Source organism: Perognathus longimembris, chromosome 22 (assembly GCF_023159225.1).
Source record: "Perognathus longimembris pacificus isolate PPM17 chromosome 22, ASM2315922v1, whole genome shotgun sequence".
NCBI lineage: Eukaryota > Metazoa > Chordata > Mammalia > Rodentia > Heteromyidae > Perognathus > Perognathus longimembris.
In genome coordinates, this window is record NC_063182.1 from 23,816,863 (window position 1) to 23,840,518 (window position 23,656).

Here is a 23,656-nt window from a genome sequence, read left to right on the forward strand (position 1 = left end):
ATCATACATTATTCTGAGTGTGCGAGATCATTCCCATGACCACACAAGTAAGTAAACATCAAAACCTTTCAAAGCTACTGAGCTACTGTGATCATCAGTTAGGACTATCATAGTTAGGATAGTTAAAGATTTCTACCACCTTTAGGACTAATTATTACAAAAAAAAGTTAGGATTAATTATTACAAATGAGGGAAACCATAGAGTCTATGTTTCTTTGGGTCTGGCTCACTTCACTTAGTATGATTTTTTCAAAGGCTTTCCATTTCCTTATGAATGGGCAAAGCTATTCTTTCTGTTAGAAGCACAAAATTCCACTGTGTATATATACCACAATTTCTTGATCCATTTATCTACTGAGGGGCATCTGAGTTGTTGGTTCCATATCTTAGTTCCAAGTTAAGAAAATAAGTGGTTTATCTTTCTTGTTATTTTCAATGTACTATGTGAAATTATGCCTTTTTCTTTTATTTTTCTTCCCTATGGTTTTACCTCTGTTGTCACTGTATTTGATTTTGGTACTCTGGGTATGGTATATACATTTATCTAAACTAGGCATGGGAGGGGAACATCAAAATGGTGAGACAAAGGGTAAAAGGCAAACCAATGCAATAGCAATACTTATAAGACAATATGCTGTAAACCAACTGTACAACTGGGGAGGGGGTGGAATTGGGGAAGAGGAAAGGTGGGAGAAAAATGAGGGAGGAGGTAACAAGTTTGACAAGAAATGTACTTACTGCCTTACGTAGGTAAGTACGTAGGTAAGTACATAAGGCAGTAAGTACATTTCTTGTCAAACTTTCACAGACTTGTCTATGATGGTTTCCAGTTCTATTCTTCCATTTTCTGGTGTAAATTCACCAATCACGTGAATTCACAGTCCTCATCTAATCTTACACATTATATGATATAAATCATTACTCCCAATTGTTCATTTGAGATCTCTTTCCTGTTCTTGGTTCTTAGCTTTAGCAGAAAACCCATTTTACCTGTCATTGGTTCCTCTCATCTTCATAATTCTAAAAGGTGTCCAGTATTCAATCTTTAGACTTATCTTTTCTAGCTATATTGATACCTCACTAATAGTTCTCTTTTCTAGCTACACGGATATAGTAATTAAGATCATGACCATAAAATTATCTATGCTAATGATTCCTAAAATATTTATCTTAAATTCAAACTCACTCCTCCAACTTCACTTATAAAATTTGTTGTTTAAGTTGCACCCGAATGTAGTATCACAAGCCTAACTAACTCTTTGCTTTTCACCATCACCATCCCTAACCTGCTTTCCCCAGTATTTCTTCAATCTGCTTGATGGCAGCTATCTTGGAGCTATTTCAGGCATGAATCTTCAAAACAACAGAATCTGTCAATTTTTTGTCATTTCTTTGATACCAACCTAATTTAAACCATCATTAAGTTTCACACTTGTGAGGAGAGTTTGTTTACAACAGCCTAAAGACAGTAATCATCTTAGGCATTTTCCAGTCTCGTAGATAAAGGCTATTTCCTCAATGGATCACATTACCTCTAAAGAAAGGGTCAACATGACATTAACCACCCCAAGAAATTGCTTGAGATTTTCATGACAAAAATAAATAGAGGTAATGGAAATTCTTGGAGTATTATCATTATTTAGCAGAGTACACAGGGATAGAACAATAGGCAGGGATTCAGAGAAGCAGCTAGTCATGCCTGTATGGTACATATTCAGCTGGAACAACTAGTACAAAGATATCTTGCAATCCCTGAAGACAGCATATACTTATACAATCAAGTAAAAAGCAAACCTATCACCTGGCATAGATGGCACTATGATTTCAACAGTCATCACACCCCCCGCCAAAAATACTCAAATTGTTTTGTTGTTGTTTGTTTTTGTGTGCGCTAGTCCTGGGTTTGAAATAGGGTCTGGGTATTGTCCCCAAACTTTTTGTTGTTTGGTTTTTTTTCTCGATTGTCCCATTTAATCTTTTTTTTTTTCAAATTTTTATTATCAAACTGATGTACAGAGAGGTTACAGTTTCATATGTTAGGCAATGGATACATTTCTTGTACTGTTTGTTACCTTGTCCCCAAGCTTTTTGTTCAATGCTAGTGCTGTACTACCAATTGAGCCACAGCTACACTTTCGGCTTTTTGGTGTAGAACTGGAGATAGCATCTCAATGGACTTTGCTGCCTGGGATGGCTTTGAACTTTGATCCTCAGATCTCAGCCTCTTGAGCAGGGCAGATTACAGGCACGAGCTGCCAGTGCCTAATTCTCACATTGGTTTTAAGTGTCTTCATAATATGTTGAGAGGTGGAGCTTTCAAAAGGTAATTGAACCATGAGGAGGTCTGCTCTCAGGGGTGCGGATTACTGTTGCTATTAAGATATGAGTTCAGCAATCAGTTGCCTCATGGTCCTTACACCCTCTACCATGGAATGATACAGAAGGAAGGCCCTTGGAAGGCTAGTCCCTTCATTGGATTTCCCTGCCTTCATAAATGTGAGTCAATAAACTTCTGTTTGTTATGAATTAACCAATCTGTTATATTATGTCATGTTAGAACAAAACAGATTAAGCCAGTTGGCATCTGAGCATTTAGAAAACACATAAAAATACTTTTAAATTAAATGTTTGTTCTCCCCATTATTGTGAATATAAAATATTTTCATTCCTTCTAATAACATTTCAGGCTTCAAGATGAAAAATCTCTTCAAGAAATGGTGCTGGGATATCCATATGTAAAAGACTGAAACTGGATCCCTGTCCCTCACTTTTTACTAGTATCAATTCAAACTGGATCAAGGACCTCAACGTAAGGACTGAAGCCTTGAAAGTAGTAGGGAAACACTAGAACTTATTGGCATAGGTGGAAACTTTCTAAATAGAATTCTAAGAGCACAGCAAATAGGACCAAGAATGGACCAATGGGATTACACCAAGCTAAAAAGCTTTTGCAAAGAGAAGGGTATCACTAAGCTAAAATGAAAACAAACAATGGGAAAAGATCTTTGCCAGCCATACATCTGACAAGGGCCAGATAAGCAGAATAGACATGGAGTTCATAAAACTAAATTAAATTAAAATTAAAATTAATTAAATTAAATTAAATTAAAATTAAAATTAAATGAACAAAGGTGCGAAATAGAGGTTTCTCAGAAAAAAGCACAAATGGCCAGTGAATACATGAAGAAATGCTCATTATTCCTGGCCACAAAAGAAATGCAAATCAAAATAACACTGAGATTCCATCACAGACCAGTCAGCAATAGTCATCATCAGAATATGAACAACAATAATGTTGGAAATGATTAAGGAAAAAAAGAACTCTAATATACTTCTGGGACAATATATATATTAGTGTAAGAAGAAAGGAAGTATGGAAATTGCTCATCGAACTAAAATAAAAACACTCTCTGATCCAAAGATACCACTATCAAGCATTTACCTAAAAAAATGCCAAGTCTTGTGTGTGTGTGTGTGTGTGTGTGTGTGTGTGTGTGTGTATATATATATATATATGTATGTATGTATGTATATGTTCCCTTTGTCCAGGCAAGGGTGACAATCCACTCTTAGCCTGAAGCAGCTATAGAAAATGGACTATACCTCCCCATACCCCTTTTAAGATTAAAAGGTACTGAAGCACCAAATGAAGGGGAAATGAAGCAAGCTAGATAAATGAGTAAACAGAAAGTATATTATTTTCAACAAATACCAAAACAACCACACTAGAAGTTAAAACCAGAAAGTAAGTTGAAAAAACAAACAGTTTAAGTAGCCCTTCTTTTTACTGTAAAGACTAAGAAACAAGGGAGGAACTGTTTAAATCTGCTTTCTCCTTTGACAGTAAGTACTTCTAAATGTATCAGACTTTGCAATGACAAAAATCTGGGAACACTTTACAGATGGTTAGAGAAAGGACGGAAGGACGGAAGGACGGAGGGAAGGAAGGAAGGAAGGAAGGAAGGAAGGAAGGAAGGAAGGAAGGAAGGAAGGAAGGAAGGAAGGAAGGAAGGAAAGAAGGAAGGAAGGAAGGAAGGAAGGAAGGAAAGAAGGGACATACCTAGCAAAAGGAATTCCTAAAAGTTGCCTGTATTTTCTGTTGGCTTCATCCATCTTACCCACTCAGAACCATTATCTAAAGATTAGGGGTTACTAGACTGACAGCATCATGTGTATGTGTCCAATTCAGAACATATAAGAACAGCTATGGATAAGAACTACCCTGTTGAATCTACAACTCCATTTCCTGCATGGGGAACAGGAAATGTTTCTTTCTCTGTTTCTCCCTACTTTAACCCCATTATACTAAAATAATTCCTTGCTAAAACTTTGAAAAAAATTAAAGTAACTTTAAGACAGATAATCTCTGGCAAGCTAGTAGACAGACTGAAATGCATGATAATGAAAAAACTGCAGCTCAACAAAGAATACTTCCTTCAGGAGCAAAATGACAAGAGACAGCAAATTTAAAACAAATAAAACAGTCTAGAACGTGAAATTTCCTAACCATGTCTATAGCAGATTCCTCCTGAAGTGTTGAAATATCCTAATGCCAATGCCACAAAGACAATATAGGAATTACCATATTATTCTAACCCACCGTGGCATTTCAATCAGCAAAAAATATGGAAAACCACTAATCTTGATTCAAAACACAATGCTAGTTTTATGACTAAATGTATTACCTTGAACAAGAAGTTTAAGAATTTTTATACCTATAAAATCATGATTTTATGAATTATTTATTGAGAATTAACTACATGTCAGACACTGGTGGTTGCTGGGTACCAATATATTAAAACTGAGCTAGAGAGGTCACCTAAATGTTCCTACAGCTCTAGGAGGCACAATGGGAATTTCCTGAAAGAGCAAATGAAGTGTGTACCTTTCAGTGCTGTGGTCTTTTCTTTTTCATCTGGACCTCCCTGCTGGATTTGGGCCATGTTTATCCAAATTGGCAAGAAAATTAAAGAGATCAAGGAAATAGACATCAATCTTCAGAAGACAGTCTAGAATGAATGAAAGCAATAAATTAAGCTCTACTCAGTCCTATCTACTCCATGAGAACTTAATAGATGTGCAAGATAGTCTTGATTGCCACTACACTTGATTAATATGTATACTATAGTACTTATTATTGCCTGCTTGCATTAGGTTATTCATGTTTCTAACTGTTTCTAACAGTTATGTTTCTAACAGTTAACAATGTCCTGGCTCCAGAAATGCAGATCTCAAGTTGTCTTTATTGTAATCCTCATGTTACTGAACAAGATACCTTAAAGATACATGTGTATGTATGTTTGGTGAAGTCAGTGTAGCCAAACTTTACTAATTAGTTCCTTAATATCTATTTTTGTTACTGATTTGTTTTATTTTGTTTGTTGAGATAGGTAGGGACTCATTTTGTAGCCCTGGGCTGACCTGAAACTCATGATCCTCCTACCTCAGCATCTAGTGTCCTGGGTCCCCTAGTATGTTTTTTAAACATCAAGTAATTTCAAACACTTGAGATTTCTTTTAAAGTAAATTGTAAGCATGTTTGTTTACAAAGTTAGAACGTCTTCCTCCTAGAATATGCAAACAGAAGAGACATATATAAATACATAAAATATCACTAAGTACCTACAGTATAAATTAAAAAAATAAACTTTATGGAAAAAACATCCCTCTTAAAAATGAAGCTATCTTAAACATAATATCTGGAAGTACTGCTCTATAAATGGCATTCCAGTAACCAATCATAATATAAAATTGTGACTTATTAAAATCAAATTCTCCTCTATGTTGACCAAAACAGAGGCATTAAAACTATAAATGAATGGCTTTCTCCAATGGTGCCCCAAATAAGAAAGTAAACAAAAGTTAAAAAGGAAACAAAATGTATCACATAAAATAGAAAACTTTAAACTAAATTTAGACCATACATAAAAACTACACTAAATCCAGGTGTGGTGATACGTGCCAGTAGTCCAGCACGTAGGAAGTGAAGTAGATAGGAAGATCACAAGTTCAAAGCCAACCTGGGCTATACAGGGAAATCCTGTCTTAAGCCTCAAGCAAATGCACAGAAATGGAGAGACAAAGGAAAAAATGCAGCAATGATATTCACTGAAAACTATATTGAAAATGAACTATACAATTTGTGGGTGGTGATGGGAGGAAAAGATGGGAAAGAGTGGGTGATATTGTCAAAAAAGAAATGTACTCTTTACCTGACTTATGTAACTATAAACCCCTCTGTAAATCACTTTTATAATAACAATAAAAATTTTAAACACAAACACATGAACAAAACAAATAACAACAACAAAAAGCACATTGATGATAGTAACAAAGTAAGACTGGCTATTCATTACTCTGGTTGAGGAACCAACAACTTGTTTTCTACAAAGCAAACTTCAGTTTCCATTCACAATTATTCAGCACTCTTTAAATACAAAGACATTTTTTAAATAAGCAGAACACAACAGGAAATAGTTTTGAATGTACCTACTTAGCAAATAGATAACGATGTAAAAACTTAACACTGAAAGTAACTTTATTTGTAGCAGTAGTGATGTTTGGTCTCAGGACTTATACTTGCTAAGCACGCACTCTACTACATGAGCCATGCCTCCAAACCCTTTTGGATATTGATTATTTTTTCAGATGGTTTTGTGCTTTTGTCCAAAGACAGTTTCAGACCACAATCTTCCTATCCTATCTATGCCCCCTATACAACTGAGATTAAGGGAGAAACCATCATACCCATAACCAAGCGTATTTATTGAGATGTTTCCTCAGGCTGGACTTGTACCACAAATCCTTCTGATCTTTGCTTCCTGAGTAGGTGGGATTACAGTCATCACCCCTGGCCTGAAAAATATTTTTAAACTATGTATGGCTACAAAAATATTGGGTTTTTTGTATCTCAACTCTAACTGCAGGTGATATGATTGATATGACAACGGGTCCTCTAGCTAGCTATTAACAGAGTTAGCCATGAGTCTATGACAAATTCCTGTGCTTCATTTCCCATTTCTGTTAAATGGAAGTTATATCATCTTTCACTCATAGTAAGATTAAAAAAGAACATGCAGTGTGGTATCTTCTCAGTAGTTTAGTGCTCAATCAATATTAGGTCTAATATTTTTAATTGGTATAAATGAGTCCTAGTTTCACCATTTAACAATAGATCTGTGGCATTTGGCAAGACACTTAATATCCCAAAACTTCATTTTTCTCATTATAAATGTGAAATACATAATAGTTGTTGAAAATTAAGTACTATAAAAAGTATGCGCATGAGGGTATCCAATGTCTGGTATAACTTTCAGTGTTATTCTTAAACAATAGCATTGTAGCGCCTAATAGGAATTACTTGAATATAAGACAACTGTGTAGTTTAGATCTGAATAGTCCCCCAAAGGAGCATGTGTTAAAGGCTCACCAGTGTAGGTCACTACCAGGAATAGAAGAACGTCTAGGAGGTGAGACCTAGTGAAAGTTAAGTCACTGTAACATGCCTTTAAAGGGGACAGTGAGATTCTAACTTCTTCCTTCCCCTCTTTTTGCTTTCCAGTCACCACAGAGTGAATAATCCACCCAAGGTGACAACAATGACGTTTTACCTGGACAAAGACCCAAAAATAATGGAATTAAATTAAATGACCATAGACGAAAGCCTACAAAACTATGAGACAAAACAAATCTTCATGTTGACTATCTCAGGTATTTTATCATAGAAACAGAAAGCTGTCTAATATGACTTTTGACAGAGAAAACATTTTCACTTAGCATGGAAGTAGCTGTTATTTTTCTTCTGTGAATAGTTAACTCAAAACAATAAATTCAACAGGAATAAAATGCATCTAAATCCCTTGGAGAAACATATCCTAGTCTATAGTTTAGGCAATGAGCAAGTCCCGGGAGCTGCAATGGTAAATAAAACAGATATAGGCACTGCTTGTCTAGGGGCTTCCTGACTACATGAAAGCAAAGTGCTAAGCAGCCACAAATAACACAGACCTAGAATGATCATTACTGTTACCAAAGCAATACTTGTAAGTGCTGTCTATCTACATTCAGAAATTAGTCAGATCTGAAGAGTCCCATAAATGTGTTCATAAATTTCACTTGCAATGTTATTATGCATATCTTGTTTCAGAAATTAACAAAGATGTTTGTTATAAGAAATTCCATAATGTCTTTTGCTAACAATTCCACAAATAAATGATCTACAAGAAGTGTCTTATAATTTTAACTATCTTTCAAGTAATTCAATATTCTTCTGTTTATCCTATTAGATTGTTCCTCAATGGACCCAAATTATCTGATTCCTAAATAAAAAGAAATATATATAATTATTTCATTGTAGATCCTTTAATGAAGGCAGCATCATAAATATATTTTTGCTGGTAGTCACATTTTAAAGAATCATTTTCAAGATTCCCAAGATAAAATACCAGTTAATACTCATTATTTTTATTTTATATGATACACCTTAAATATTCAGTTCACTGGAGTAGCATTATGTAAGTTAGGAGACTATTAATTACTCCATGTGACCCTGAACCTTATAATACCAGAGGCAAAGCAGGTAAGCACAAAGCAAAAGCAATTTCTCTGTTGCATTCTTCCATATTGTTAGATTTTTACCCTCTTGAGTTATTTTCCATGGCTGTGGCACAGCTGGTAAACCTAAATCAGGAATATTATAAAATCTCAATTTAGTTTTCCTAATAAAAATTCAGAGTTATAACCTGCATGACCACAGATAAACACTCCTGAAAATGCAGCCAGCAAGCTGCCTGGTACATTTGATATATATTAATATGTGCACTCAACACAGTTTATTTAGCATTATCTGATGGAGGTTAGGTTATAGGGAATAAAGTGGTGGAAGGTTTTTACTGATGTGAATTGGGACACAGTTGACATGTTGTATACTTCATGATAACCACTGAGGTTTAAATATGGTTTCCCAGAAATGGTTACAGTACAAACTAGATTCAAAACATCTCAGTTTGAGATTTCATTCTGTGAACTACACAAAGCAATTATCATATCTTTTTCCTTTCTATGATTCCAACGGAGAATCCACTATGTATAAATAAAGCTATAAATAACTTGTCATGTGTAATCTTTATCCAGTCAGCATTTCAAAATGAAACAGTACAATATTTATTTTCCCTGTTTGCTCAAAATATGGTATGAGGACTTATAAAATGTATAGAAAGATACACAGAAGGCTTATTTTTAGTATTTGTTTGTTTTTAGGCAGATATTAAATACAAAACTAGATATAGACTATATGGGGGAGCCCTTTGCATTCTGCATTTGGATATACTGAAAGTGTTGCATAGGACACGTAAAATTGGGTTAATTATCTGAGGGCCCTGGGATTGCTCTGATGCTAGGCTAATACAAAACAATCCATGCTCAGCAAGTCAGGCTCTGGAAATCAAACTCAAGACAGTCAATCAATCAGAAATTAAAAGTACTAATTGAAAATGATACCAGAGATACGTGTGGAAACAAAAGACCCATCCAAATGACAGTTTAAAAAAATGTTTATCATTGAAGTTTCCTTCAAACTAGAACTGGACAGCATATAGTTCTAGAGCTACAGTGAGAGAAAAAAATATATATATAAATATATATATTTTATAGGGGTGTGGTGTGCAAACATACAGAAGTATATTTGTGGCAGGAACATGAAGTCACCAAGTGAGAGCATACACAGAAGAAAGAGCGCAAGTATAATACAAAAAAAGGAGCTTCTATATTGAATGCAATTATGTTTGCATTAAAACCTTAGTTCAACCAAATAGTACATGCTTCTAATAGAAATTAATTCCTTAATTTCCCAAGCACACATCTAGGTTTTTAAATTGTGGTTCTAGCACCTAATAGGTAAATGAGCTCCCATGAAAGAATGTACATGAAATTATTTTCAAACTATAAATTCCTTAAAAAACATGAGTAATTCATGTAAAAAAGAAAAAAAAATACCCAGATGCTATAACATGTGTCTAATTCAAGCAAGTCAGGAGGCCAAGGCAGGAAGACATGAGGAGTCTAGGTCAGCCAGGGCTACACACAGTAATACCCTATCTAAAAAAAGAAGAAGAAGAGAGAGAGATGGAAGGAAGGGAACAAAGGGAACAAAGAAAAAGAAATCAGAAAAAACAAAGTTCCAATTAACTATGCTCAAAATCCTGGAAGGACATTTATAGGAAAGATATGTTGATGTGTCATTTGGATGCACCCAAAGAACAAAGAATAAGATCCATACTGACCATCTTCTGTGATGACACAAGTTTCTTAAGATGATACAGAAAACAGGAATCATAACAGAATTTAAGCTTTGGGGAACAATTCATTTTTTACATTCCTTTTGAACTTTATTTAAAGGTGTGTCTGGTCAAAGACTAAGTATGTAAATCCCACCTTCATATAAAGCGCTTTCCAAAGACTTATGAACACCATCCCCACTAACATATACTTAGCAGTCCCAATTCATTTCATACCCATTATCCTAAAGGTCATTCCTAAAACTAGAAGAAATGTGACAAATATGAGAAATTTCTTAGATTTGAAAAATCCTCACCTTTGGAAGCAAGTAAAATAGCGTAAAGCATCCTAAAATGTAAAGGGTGCTTAATTAGTAACTTCTAATTATGACCTCCATCTTCAGAACATTCTGATAAAGTCAAACAAATGATAACTTCACTAGAAAAATAATTCCAGTACTTTTCATATCCAAGGTTCATACTCTTACACTATTCTATGTTATTAGGAAGTATTAGAATTTGTAATTTTAGGCAAGTTTGACACAATATCTACAGACTAAAACTGTCAACCAAAATTGTCTGATACTATGCACTTTGCTATTCAGAATTAAAACTAAGGTTAAAAAATACTTCCACTGTTCTTCAAAATGCTTTCAGAAATCAAACATCAAAAAGAAAAACTCAAAGAAATAGAAGATAAAAATTCTTAGAAGAGGGGGGTATGAGGGACGAGGTAACAATCAGTACAAGGAATGTATCCAATGCCTAATGTATGAAACTGTAACCTCTCTGTACATCAGTTTGATAATAAAAATTTGAAAAAAAAATTTTAGAAGAAAATAATATTTTAAAAACATTGCTTTTCCTAAGTTCCAAAACTGAAAATCAACTTGTTAAATTACATATTGCTTTTCATCTACCAAAATGCAGGTACTCAGGAAGATCAGAACAGAAAATCTTATACAAGACATGGCTACAACTTAAGTAAAGAATTAAACAAGAACTAAAACAATTCTCAATTTTGAAGCCTGTCAAAAGAAGGAAAAATTTTAAGTGGTCTTTTTGAAGAAGTTTTCACTATATAATAGAAATGGCAGAACTAAGGACAAAGTAATTCTCAAAAAGAATATTCAGTGCTCAAAATTTTAGACAAACAATATGACAATAAGCAGTCTCTTTACACAGGTCAAATGTATATGCCATTTTATAATGAATGGAATGTATATATATATATGCACACATACATGTATGTGTAACTCATACATTTTTTTCTCAGCTGAGGATTTTCACTTGGAGTCTTAAATTTGCATTCAAGATACCTTGACAAGTTCTGTAGTCTTCTCAACGGCAGGGGTGCTGAAGTTTCTACTTCTAAGGTGACTTACTCACAGAAATAGATTATTGGTTCTGATTGTTTTTAAAGGCCTGGGTACCTCCCATTATGGGCTGAGGACTTCCACATGTGTTTGGAAAGAGAAATCCAGGAAAGCAAAAGAAATCCCACCATCACTTTCTTGATACTCTGTTGATACAGAGGGTAGCCCTATGCAACACAGAAGGAGGTCTACACAAAAGCATGGTCAAGACACTGGGGGTCAACTGAAGCCAGCCACAACAAATGGAAAAAAAACCAACACACCTGTTCTCCAATTATTGGAGAGGAGATATACTTTTGTATATCAACAGAGCAAAGATGAAAATTATACAGCAGGAAAAATGAAATCACAATGACACTAGAAAGCACAGATGAATTTGTCAAAAACACTTAGTGAGTAAATAACCAAGTTTTAGAAGACTAAATATAGTATATCGTTTATTTATTTGGAGATTAAAAATGAATTAATTTAAAACGTTTTATGTTACAATTTGTAGTTAAAAATACAAGACACTGAACACAAAATTTTAAATGGTAATTACTGCCAAGAAAGAAAAAAAGACATGAGATGGGGAAAAGCACATAAGGTAGTACAAGTTACTGACTTGATTCAGTGGTAAATTTACCACTGAATGATGATAATTATAGTGTTATGCTTCATGAGTTGCTTAGGCATTATATATTAAGAAAGCCACTTGTTTATCAGTATATAATATCTGTATAACCATCCATAGTGATCCTGGTTACACATAGTCATCTTTTAGTTACAAAAGTATATTTTACACCAGGTACTGATGGCTCACACTTATAATTCTAGCTACTCAAAAGACTGAGATCTGATTTGAAGCTAGTCCTAGGCAGAAAGGTCCCTGAGTCTTCTCTCCAATGAACCAAAAAACTAAAAGTATAGCTGTGGCTCAAGTGGTACAGTGCTCTCATGGAACACAAAAGCTCAGGAACAGCAAACTCCAGAACCCCATTCACGTGCACACACACACACACACACACACACACACACACACACACAATATGTATATAGATACATATATGCATATATACTCATACTTGTAAACAATATAACATTATACAAATATACACATATGCTACATAAATAAAAATTAACAAAAAGAATATCATAGTTTTAGTAACACTGCATTTATAACAATGCATTTGTATTTCATTAGGGCATTTTTCTCTAATGATTATATTGAGAGTCTAATCCCACCTATTTACACAGTAAATTGTGGGATAAGCCCTAATAGAAGCATTTACAAAGAGAAAGACATTCAGGAATTGGGAATCCATTCAAGAGTAGTTACAGAACAATAAACTACTCTTTCTGAAACCAAATCAATTCCTTGCCTATTCTGAAGTACACTAATAGATTGTATAAGGATTAAATATGTCAGAAGTGTTTATGCCTGCTATTAAAAAGACAAACTAAGGTTTTTTATTTGAATTAAAAAACAATAATATAACCTGGTAACATGGTACTTTAGAAAATAATTATGCACTTTTGAAAATATCAACTGTTATTTATATTTTTGTTGGTATTCCTCCACTTGTAAGTACAGCAATAGAAATATGCCTATGAAGAAGATGTAAATCAATGGAATTTTAAATGCTTGAAATAAAGAATAGTAATGACTAAGTTGTAAATGAATGACGGGCCTAAAATTTTAACTCAGAATAATCTGTTCCCTAGGCTGCTAAATAATGGGTTCACCTAATCATAAGACAAAATTTACCACAAAAGGAACACCAGACAGTACTCTGACATAATGCAAAATGGACTTTAATCCTGAGAGGAAAAAATGACTTTTCTTGCTTTTCTAAAACACAGTAAAAAGGGAAAATGCTTTAACAACAGCCACTGGAGGGAGGACTTGATATTGGAATGAGAATAAAACAAGTATAAAACATTTTGTCTGGTACTTCTCCTGAACATAAAATTTTGATAAACTCATTTTTATTTGTTAAAATGACAATTGCTGAAAATACTACTTTTTCTGTGAGTTAAATTTCCTTTCTCTGAAAAACAGATGCTGATTAAACTATCCTTTTTTGTATACAAATTATCAATAATAAAGTTATAAAGCTGCTTGATCAGTAGTAAAATTATAAAGCTGCTTGATATGACAAAGAATTAGCACCAATCTTATTGTATGTGTGTATTCAGAGGCTTAAGCTGTTATTAAATGAGTCTATATTTTGTCCACCAATTTTGCTAGAAGGCATCAAGCTCTTGAAGCAATTAATAGGTTTTATTTTCTTTTGACTTAAAATCCTCATATTAGTAATTGTTTATTTAAAATTTGTCTTACACACATATAAATATATCCCAGGGTACCAAAGTAACAAGTTGCAAGCCTGTAGTGCTGATGTTTTGCACACTACTAATTAAAGATTCAACACATCAGCCAGACTCCAGTGTATGCCAGACTCCAGGCTGTATGCCTAGTCATTCAGAAGGCTGAGAGCTCAGAATCAGTTTGAAGTCAGCGCAGGAAGAAGTCTAAGGGGCTCTTACTTTCAAAATAACCAGTAAAAAGCTGGAAATTGCAGTGTAGCTCAAGAAGTAGAGAACCAGCTGTGAACAAGAAAGCCAAGCAAGAGCTCAAAACCCAGAGTTAATCTCTCTCTCCCCCTCTCTCTCTCCTTCTCTCTCTCCCTTCCCCCTCCCTCTCTCTTCCCCCTCCCTCTCCCTCTCCCTCTCCTTCTCCCTCTCTCCTTCCCTCCCTCTCTCCCTCCATCCCTCCTTCTCTCTCTCTCTCTCTCTCTCTCTCTCTCTCCCCCCCCCCACAACAAACAAGCAGAACATGGTGCTTCATGCTCGTACTTGGGAGGATGAAGCCAGAAGACTGAGAAGTCAAGGCTAGCCTATGGTAAACTGTGAGTCTCTATCTCAAAACTAAATTCAAAACTAAACTAAACAAAAACCCATACATAAAAATCACAGAACTAGAAATACATAGAAGCAAGCTCTTTCCCAATTCTGGTTTCTTAAGTAATAGTACTTATATACTCTACAATAGGTATTAAAACAATAACTAACATCATACAATGTCTTCCTTTTTAAAATGACCCTTTATACAATCAGTATTTGGGAGCTAACTTTTTAAACTCAAGAATCCTACTTACTGTGAGCTGACTTCTTAAACTCATTATTCCTACCTACTGTGCAGGGAAATAGCAAATCCCGAGGATTTCCAAGAAAACATGAGCTAAAGATGAAGCTGAGTGAAAACTGTAATGTTTTTTAAATCCTGAAAAATATTGGCACTGGGGAGGAGAGGGGCGGGGGGGGGGGTCAGAGAAGAGGGAGGGAGAATGGAGAAAAGAAGGAGAAAGGGATAGGAAGAGGGAAGAGGGAGAAGGGTAAAAATCAACAGCATGTAAATCATGGAGAATTATACCCAGGCTTGCTTGAAAACTAATGAAGGAATTTCCAATGCAAAAGATCCTCAACTTTTGATGGATCAACTTAGATTTTTCAACTTTATGATGATATATATGCAGCAGAAATGATACTTGCAATTTTGGATTGAATAAGGTCCCAGGCTAATGCTAGGCAGCTCCACGTGTTCCTGTGATGTTGGAGTAAGCTGCAGCTTCCTGTCAGTCATGCACAGCACATTGCATTCTAAACTATGATGTTCAATAAGTTATTGTTTTCTAAGTTCTATACTTACCTGTTAGGCATCTGTTCATTACTGAACCTATTACAGGAATTACCTTTGCTCCTTGATGTACTAGCATTTGGAGGCCTTGAGAGAGACAGCTCTCTCCAAAGCTAGCTAATTCCCATTTGCTTATAAGCACAATTTCATATACAAACATATGAATCCTAATTTATATATCCAAGTAAATCCTCATCCAATTCATAAACGAAGTTAACATCTCTCCTGCCTGCCCTAAATCATTCCATCCAGTTACCAATCAAGTAGAGCTCATTCCCTTTACCTAGAATTATTCAAACCAGTCAATTTAAACTGTTTACTTAAGTTTTTCTTTAGATCTGCCTGCTTCCTGACCAAAACCTGGTGCTTCTTCTGAAGCCCTGTACATGGAGCCATACCTAACATTTCTAGGGTAACTATGAGTAGCAACATTAAACTCTTTTTTTCAATGTGTTGGCCTCTCCATGTTGTCACTTAATCCTCTTTACAAATTAAGACCCAGGCACATACAGGCAGTTATCCTGTACCTGTCTCATGATTGTATGTTGGCAATTAGGAATATAGAGAAACAAATGGGAAGGAATTGTAATCAAGGAGCCTTCTTCAAACCAGGATCTGATATGCATGATGGGACTGTGGACTTAGAAATGACATAGTAATAGGTTAAGACACATTAAGACCATGGGAAGTAGGGAATAGAAAATGAGTTTGAGAAGGATATGAATCATTGGAGACTGCAAGGTAGATTGTTATAATCTCTAAGCTGTTCTCCTAGTGAGTCCCAAGTGCTGGAAGTGGGGGGGTACTCTAATATTGTTTCCTCCCATACTATTGCAGAATTGGTCTGCATAACCAATAATAGAGAGGAGAGGTAATGGTATGATACTTCTGAGATTTATGTTGTAAACGACTGGCAATTCTTAGTATTCTTTCTCTCTCAGATCACAGTTTGGGAAGCTTGGTTGTGAGTAGTTCTATAAAGAGGCCCATGTAGTAACTGCAGTCACATGAGTGAATATGGAAGTACATCTTACAGACACAAATTATAGATGACTGTAGCCTTGGCTGACACCTTAACTTCATCAAAGATCCTAAATTAGAACTACTCCTACATTTCTGGCCCTAAGAAACTGTACAAGATAAACACTTTTACTTCATGATGCTATAGGCTGGAATAATTTATTACACAGCAACGGACAACATATATTAAAATCTTTAATTAGTCAGAAGATGTCACTTACGCATCAAGATTCATTAGTTCTCATCACTGAATTGTCTAGTGATTTTCCAATCCAGCAATCATTTATTTTTCATGAAGAAGGAGCACTATTTGGATTTGCCACAACATGAATGTTTAACAGTCTTTGGGAAAACTATGTACATATATGTCTATGTGTATACATACATATATGTACATACAAATATATGTATGTATACATGTGTATATATGTATATGTATATATAATCAGCTTACATAACTCAATAGTTTTCAGTAATAAAGCTTGACATGGATAAAAGTCTTGTTTCATTTTAAGAAATAAAAACAGAACAAAACTGAAAATGAAAAACTTCACTTTCTTAATTAACACAGCCCAAAACACAAACGCATATGGTTGTTTTGATATAAATAAGTGTACATGTTTCTTGTTCAGAAAAATATCCAGAATAAATATGGTTATTTTAAACAATGGTGAAACTGAAATATCCAATTTCTCAGCAGCCCTTGTAGTATGGCAAATACAGATAAATGTTCTATCATCACACTGCTTTAAAATAATTAACCATTTCAATCATCACAATTTCTTGTCAAATACATTAGCACAAACTGACTTAATATTTTGACCAACTAGAAAAAATAGCAAAGGAGCTTTATGAACAAGGTACAATCAAAAGTGCTTGATGCTGAAGTAAAAAGTTCCAAATGGCCTCCAATAAAATCAATTGTGTTGATCCTAGAACAAAACTTAGGAACATCTTGCTTAAAAGTTTCAGTTAGAATCCAACTGAATGAACAAACCATTAACTGTCAGTGGCTACGAGGAAAACAATGAAGAACAGAGGTGTAAGAATCTAATTTAAACCATAAGCTACTACTCAAAGAGGAAGTCTGCTCTCAACACCATACTCCAAATAATGAAGGTGTCTTAAAAAAAACAAAACTGGAAGGGGGGGGTAGAAAGTTACAGAAGGGCAAAGACAAACAGTACAGTACTCTCACTACAGTTTGTATAGTGAAGGGACCAAAACACTGAATGCCTACAGGCATCAGAAAGTTAAAAGGAAGTGAGTTTCTGTCGCCATGCATGTCTCATCACACAGTCGAGGCCGTAGAAAACCCAAGATGCTATTTGTCCTGCTTCTGCCATGCAGTGAGAGTCCAGTGTGACAGGAACTGAGAAACTGAGCCCAGGGCCTCATGCATACTAGAGAAACACTCTACTACTCAGCATTATCCTTGAACCTTTTTTTCTTAATCAGTTCATTTTAAGAAAGTATCTTTTTAAATTGCCAGGCTGGCTTCAAATTTGTAACCTCTTGTCTCAGTCTCTCAAGTAGTTGGGATGCCAAGTGTGCACCACCACAACCAGTTCTATACAATATTATAGAGTGTAATATTCTAATAGTCTTCTTTATGGCTCAATAACACCTAAGGTAAAAAGAGACACATCAGTAATAAAAAAAAAAACACAATAAGACTCCAATGATCAATTGATTGATAATTCATCAAAAAGTAGAATAAGATCAAAACTATTTTCCAAAACCAAGTTTACATGACTACTCCCATTGCTGCAAAAACTGAAATGCATGCCTTTCTTATATTAGCGTAAGCATTCAGAACCTTGTGAAACAACTTGGCATAAAAGAATAAGACTTACAAACATAGTAATATTATATCCCTCAGCTCTTAGATCTTTACTGTCTATGTATACATGCTTGTACCTGAAATTTCTTCATTTAAAACTCATAAAATACCTCCTTTGCACTCAGATAGGTACAATGGTATATCCTTACAGGCTACATATTTCTTATCCAAAATGCTTGGGACCAGAGTGTTGCAGACATTATAGAGTGTTTCACATTTTAGAATATTCTCATTTTACAGAAAAAGCATCTCTTACCCAAATACAAAATTTGAAATGCTTCAAAATCTGAAACATTTTAAATATCATTGTAGATGCTCAAAAATTTTGAGTTTCAGAACATTTGAGATGTGGGATTTTTGCATTAGATTCTTAGTCTGTATTATCTAGGATTCATTCCAATGTTAGTACTTGCTCAGTTTGCTGGCGTGGCTAGAGCAAAAGCTCTATTTGAGCCATTGAGCCCTGACTCCAGTCCAACCTTGTGCACATTGTACTGCAGATCAAGTGTTGTATACTTCTGCTCCTGGAACTGGATTCAAACTATGATCCTCTAGGTCTCAGTACTAAGGATTTCAGAAGGCACTATTTGCTCCAGGCTGCAAGACAACATTAAAGGACCTATTCAACTCATCCTTCTATGGATAGAAATTATGTGGTACTCCCAAGGCCTAACATATGAAACTGTAACCTCTCTGTACATAACTTTGACAATAAATAGGAAAAAAAAAAGAAATTATGTAGTACATTGTCTGAAGAACTTTATTTTTGTAGGACTATATAATACTGCATATCTTCCAAATTGTGACCATTGAGCATATGACTTGTTAAGTTCCACCATATACAGTTCCATATACAGAAGACTTTATCGGATTACTCAGGGCAAATATTTCCCTGCACAACACATTCTGAGTAGTTAGCATTTTGCCTGCTTTCAGTTATTCTCCATCCCACCACACTTAGTGAATCTGTATTTGTTTCTGTCACTTTGTGGTTGGGTCCCCTCTCCTCTGCTGTCAGTTATAGTGCTGTTTTTCACTGGTACTCATCTCCTTTGCCACTGTCCATCAAGTCACAGACGCTTGCTAGGTTGCTATCCAACCTATCTTTTCTCTAGTTCTTCATCATTTTTTTGGCTCTTCTGTTTCCTGTTCCTTTCAACTAGTCAACAGAAGAAATCTATTTCATACATAAAGCTATCCAATCTATTTATCTCCTTTCTTCCAATTAAAAAGAATAAAACAAAGCAGGTCAGGATAATGTTTGGCTTTCTTGAAGTGTTTTCGTCACATTCTGATGCAACAGTTTGTTCACTGTATAAAAAATGTCTTATGGCTTTTAAGGGTTTTTTTTATAGGCTTAGCATTATTGCAGGTAATATATCTATGGACAATTAAGAGTTTTTACAATTATAATAGTTACTTCAGGGCTTGAAAAGCAACAAGACAAAGGATAGATACTATCTTAAAAGGCAACCCAACTCTTTAAAAACTCAGTGCTAGCCTTGAGCAAAAGAAGTTCAAAGACATCACCCTTAGTTCAAGCCCCAAGGCTGACACCAAATATATATAATATGTTTGGTGAGAATGTGGAAAAATGCTCATAAGGTTTGAGAGAAATTGTAATCTCTAGGCACCACTGGTGGAGTAGCCACTGTGGTGAAAACTACATGTCAATTCCTAAAAAAAGAATTTTGCATTACTCAGTTTTCAATAGGACAACAAATAATGGGATAATCTTACACTGAGAACAGATTCATTTGGCTCATGGTTTCAGAGGTTTCAGTACATGATGTTGGATACACTGCCTTTGGACCTATGGTGAGGAAAACACAACAAGAAGGGAGCAGGTGACAGAGCAAACCACAAGTCGATAGCTAGGGGAGCAAAGCATAGAGGAGGGAAGTGCCCGAGGAGTTCTACAATCCACTTCAAGGACATACCTTCAATAAATTAAAACTAGACTCTTCTTATTCTCTCTGTGTGTGTGTGTGTGTGTGTGTGTTACTGTGGTTTGAACTCAGGACTTCAAGCTTTGCAGGCATGTGCTCTATCACTTGAGCCATGCCATCACTTACCTAGGTTCCACTTCCTAACAGTGTCACCAATTCCTAATAGTGCCTCTCTGGAGACCAAGCCTTTAAAATATAAGCCTTTGGGGAAACACTTAAGATTCTAAGTATAGCAAATTACCAAATTACTATATAATCTAGCAATTTCATTTCTGAGTACATACACAAAAGAAAAGAAAGTCGAGTACTTAACAGATATCAGAAAGAATTATTTGCCATAAGCAAAGTGAAAGAAATTCCAAGTATAAATAAACAAATGGGTAAATACAAAGTAATATATATGTAACGATTATTATATCCAGCTTTAAAAAGAAAATGCATTGTGTCACAAGCCATAACAACTGAAACTTGAAGTAATTCTAAACAAAGTCAAAAGGACAGTACTGTATGCCTACAATATTGACCTTAAAGAGATACCCACAGTAGTTGAATTCATAGATACTGATAGTACACTTGTTCCAGGAACAGAAGGGAGTTGAAAATGGTTTGTTAAATGATACAGAATTGATACAGAATTGCAGCCAGGGAAGATGAGAAGGTTCTAGAGATGAAAAGGAGTGACAGTTATAGAACAATGGGACTGTGAACAACAAATCACCGAATAAATACAAGATTTTTAAACAATAAGGATGTGTAAGATTTGTGCAAGCCTAACACACAGTGACATACCAAAGAAGATCACTCGCACACTTCATTTTGATCTCTACACAAATGTCTCCTTACTAAAGATGCTGAGCCTGATAACATTTCCTCCATTCTCTCCCCCTGTTGCTTTCTCTTTGTAGCTCTTCTTGCCACGTGTGTTTTTTTTTTTACATTTTACTTATTGATGGTCCTTCACCATAAGAATGAAAACTCCAAGTGCACAAGGACATCCTATTTTCTTCACTAAGGTATTCCCTGTGCTTTGAACATTACTAGGCATACTGAAGATGTTCAGAGTATCTTGTTAAATGAATGAATAGATGGATGCTTACAGCTTCCAGGTGTTTCCCTCTTGGCCTGAGTACTGTTATACTATTTACAAGTTATTGCAGCATCCAAAGCCTCAAAGCCACCCAGGGTTACCTTGGCTCTGCAGGGGTTTTACTGAATAAGACCTAACTTAAAAGCCAGAAAAGCTAGGAACCAGTGGCTCATGTCTGTAATCCTCCTGTCTTATCAGGAGACTGAGATCTGAGGATCACTTGTTCAGGGCAGAAACGTCCAAGAAACTTTTATCTCCTCTGATTAACCACCAAAACACTGGAAGACAAGGGGTACAGTGCTAGCCTTGAGCACAAAACCTCAGAGACAACGCACAGGTCCTGAGTTGGGCCCCAGGACTGTCACAAAAAAAAAAAAAAAGAAAAGAAAGAAGCTTAGTACCAGCACTGAAAGCAAGATGTTAATCTGTCTCTTCAAAATGTGCTCTATGATTCAGTTTCTAAATATTCTAAACAAATACAGTATAACTGTCATTCACAAGAAGGGATACAAAATAAGGACAAGTAATATACTTTGAGCTTCAAAGCGAGCTGGCTAACAACCACCTCATTCCACCTGTTTTGAAAAACATTAGGAGGACTTTTCAGAACACACACACACACACACACACACACACACACACACACACACACACACACGTTTTCCTCTACAGCTTTTTTCAGCGTTTGAGGGAAATGGGCAAGCATATAGTATTGCTTGTCCTTCAATACAGCTGAAACCTACTTAAGTAGCCAGTTACTAAGTCCAACAGATACACACCCCTTGGAATAGTTAGGAGTGGATGTTAAGTACCTGAAAAAAAGACTGCTTCCAAAACACACGTGACTTCACTTCAAAGTCAAAAGTGTTCATCTAAGACTCCTTATGGCATCCCAGTAAAACTCCCCACCAGTGTCCACGCATGTTCTATGGACAGACGGCATTTTATAACGGCACTTTCATCTTTTAGTAGAGAACAGACTTTCTGATAAAGCTTTTGGCTGTTAACACATTCCTGCACAAACAATAGCAAACACTTCTACGAGAGATCTTCCATAGCTCCCCTCCTGAGAAAGCCAAGGGCCCATGCCTCTCAGGGCTCCCAGAACCTCGTGTGCTCGTTTATAAAGTGAAGGACCCCAGGAATACACACGTCACCCGCACATTAGGAGCACAATGGCAAGTGGGAGCAGCCCATCGGAGGGTCCAGAAGCCAGGCCCCAGGGTAGGGCTGTGTCCTGGAAACAAGCGTGATTTCTGACAGCCTGGGCCCTAGGGTAGCATTCTCCTTCGCAGACCGACCCAGGGCAGCCCCTTCCTCGGGTCTGGAGCCGGATCTCCACTGGAGCGCTCCTCTTCGCCCCCCGCCCTCCCCCCGCCATCCTACCTGAGCTCTGCCCCCAGCTGCAGGGCTGAGGGGGGAGGCGCGGGGAGGCCTGGCCGTCCAGCTCGCGAGTGCAACTCCGGAGGCGGCGAGGACTTTCCCTCACCGTATCGGTGCCGCGACCAAGTTCGAGTTGCACTTCCGGGGTCTGAAAGAGGCGGAAACGTCATCAGGCGTGCGACGGCAGCAATGGCAACCCGGAAGTGGGCGGGGCTTGGCTCTGGGGTAGGTTCCTTTGGGGCTGGGTGGGTTAGTAGAAGAAAAACAGTAGGAATTATTGAGGGCCGTCTCCTTTATTTTCTTTCCTCTCTTTCTCGATTCCTCTTCTCTCCCACCCCCTTTTTTTCCTTTCTGAACAAGGACTGTGCGCAGCCTTCTTTCTGAAGACTCCGTGGGTCTCCTTAAAAGATAAACCACCCAGAGACCTTGTTCTGCAAGCGGAATTTCAAAATCATGCAGTATCCTTACAGCAAATGCTCCACTGCCCTGCTCATGGTTGGTCTGGCTTTACCTGGTCCATTCAACCCCAGAAAAAAAAATAATAAAATAAAAATAGAACAAGCCTAGCTTTGGAAAAATAAAATTATCTCTAAATTATGATGTGTAAAGGACTGTCCTAATGACCGATGGAATTTACCAAATTTGATCTAATGGGAGTTTTATAGCTGTCTATGTTCTGTCTTACCCAAATATAGGCTGTCTTAAAGTTAGATCCAGAATAAACAATGGGGAAATGTTGTTTAACGGAATTGAGGCTGTCAAAATCTCTCTTCGTTTCCAGGGGGCATCTCTAATCTGTGATCAGGAACTCCAGATGGAAAACTTGCACCTACCTTTTAGATGGTACTCTTAGGACAAAAAAAAATAATAATACATTTTAAAAAACCCACTTTATTCCACATTTGGAAATTTACCAACTAAAGCTATAACTAGAGACAGAAAACTGATTCAGAATGCTTCTTTCCTCAGCTAAGGGGAAGGAAAGGCTGTCACCTAGCAATATTTACAGTATTCTTCAGAGGAGATCATAGTCTTCTTTGAGTAC

General features: G+C 36.2%; 1 protein-coding gene across 7 annotated transcripts in view; it reads right to left on the minus strand.

The window, feature by feature from the left end:
- Fam172a (family with sequence similarity 172 member A) overlaps positions 1–22,757 on the minus strand; it is a 365,442-nt gene extending 342,685 nt beyond the window's left edge. For 5 of the 7 annotated variants that reach the window (XM_048331055.1, XM_048331056.1, XM_048331057.1 and 2 more), the window contains exons 1-2: positions 22,615–22,749; positions 4,886–5,009 (exon numbers count right to left, since the gene is read on the minus strand). In XM_048331055.1, coding sequence (XP_048187012.1) covers positions 4,886–4,991 — 106 coding nt within the window. In that variant the 5' untranslated portion in view covers positions 4,992–5,009; positions 22,615–22,749. Of the gene's footprint in view, positions 1–4,885; positions 5,010–22,614 lie in introns of all 7 variants that reach the window. The other 2 variants (XM_048331051.1, XM_048331053.1) reach the window with 2 other exon arrangements.
- Between the last annotated feature and the right edge of the window lie 899 nt (positions 22,758–23,656).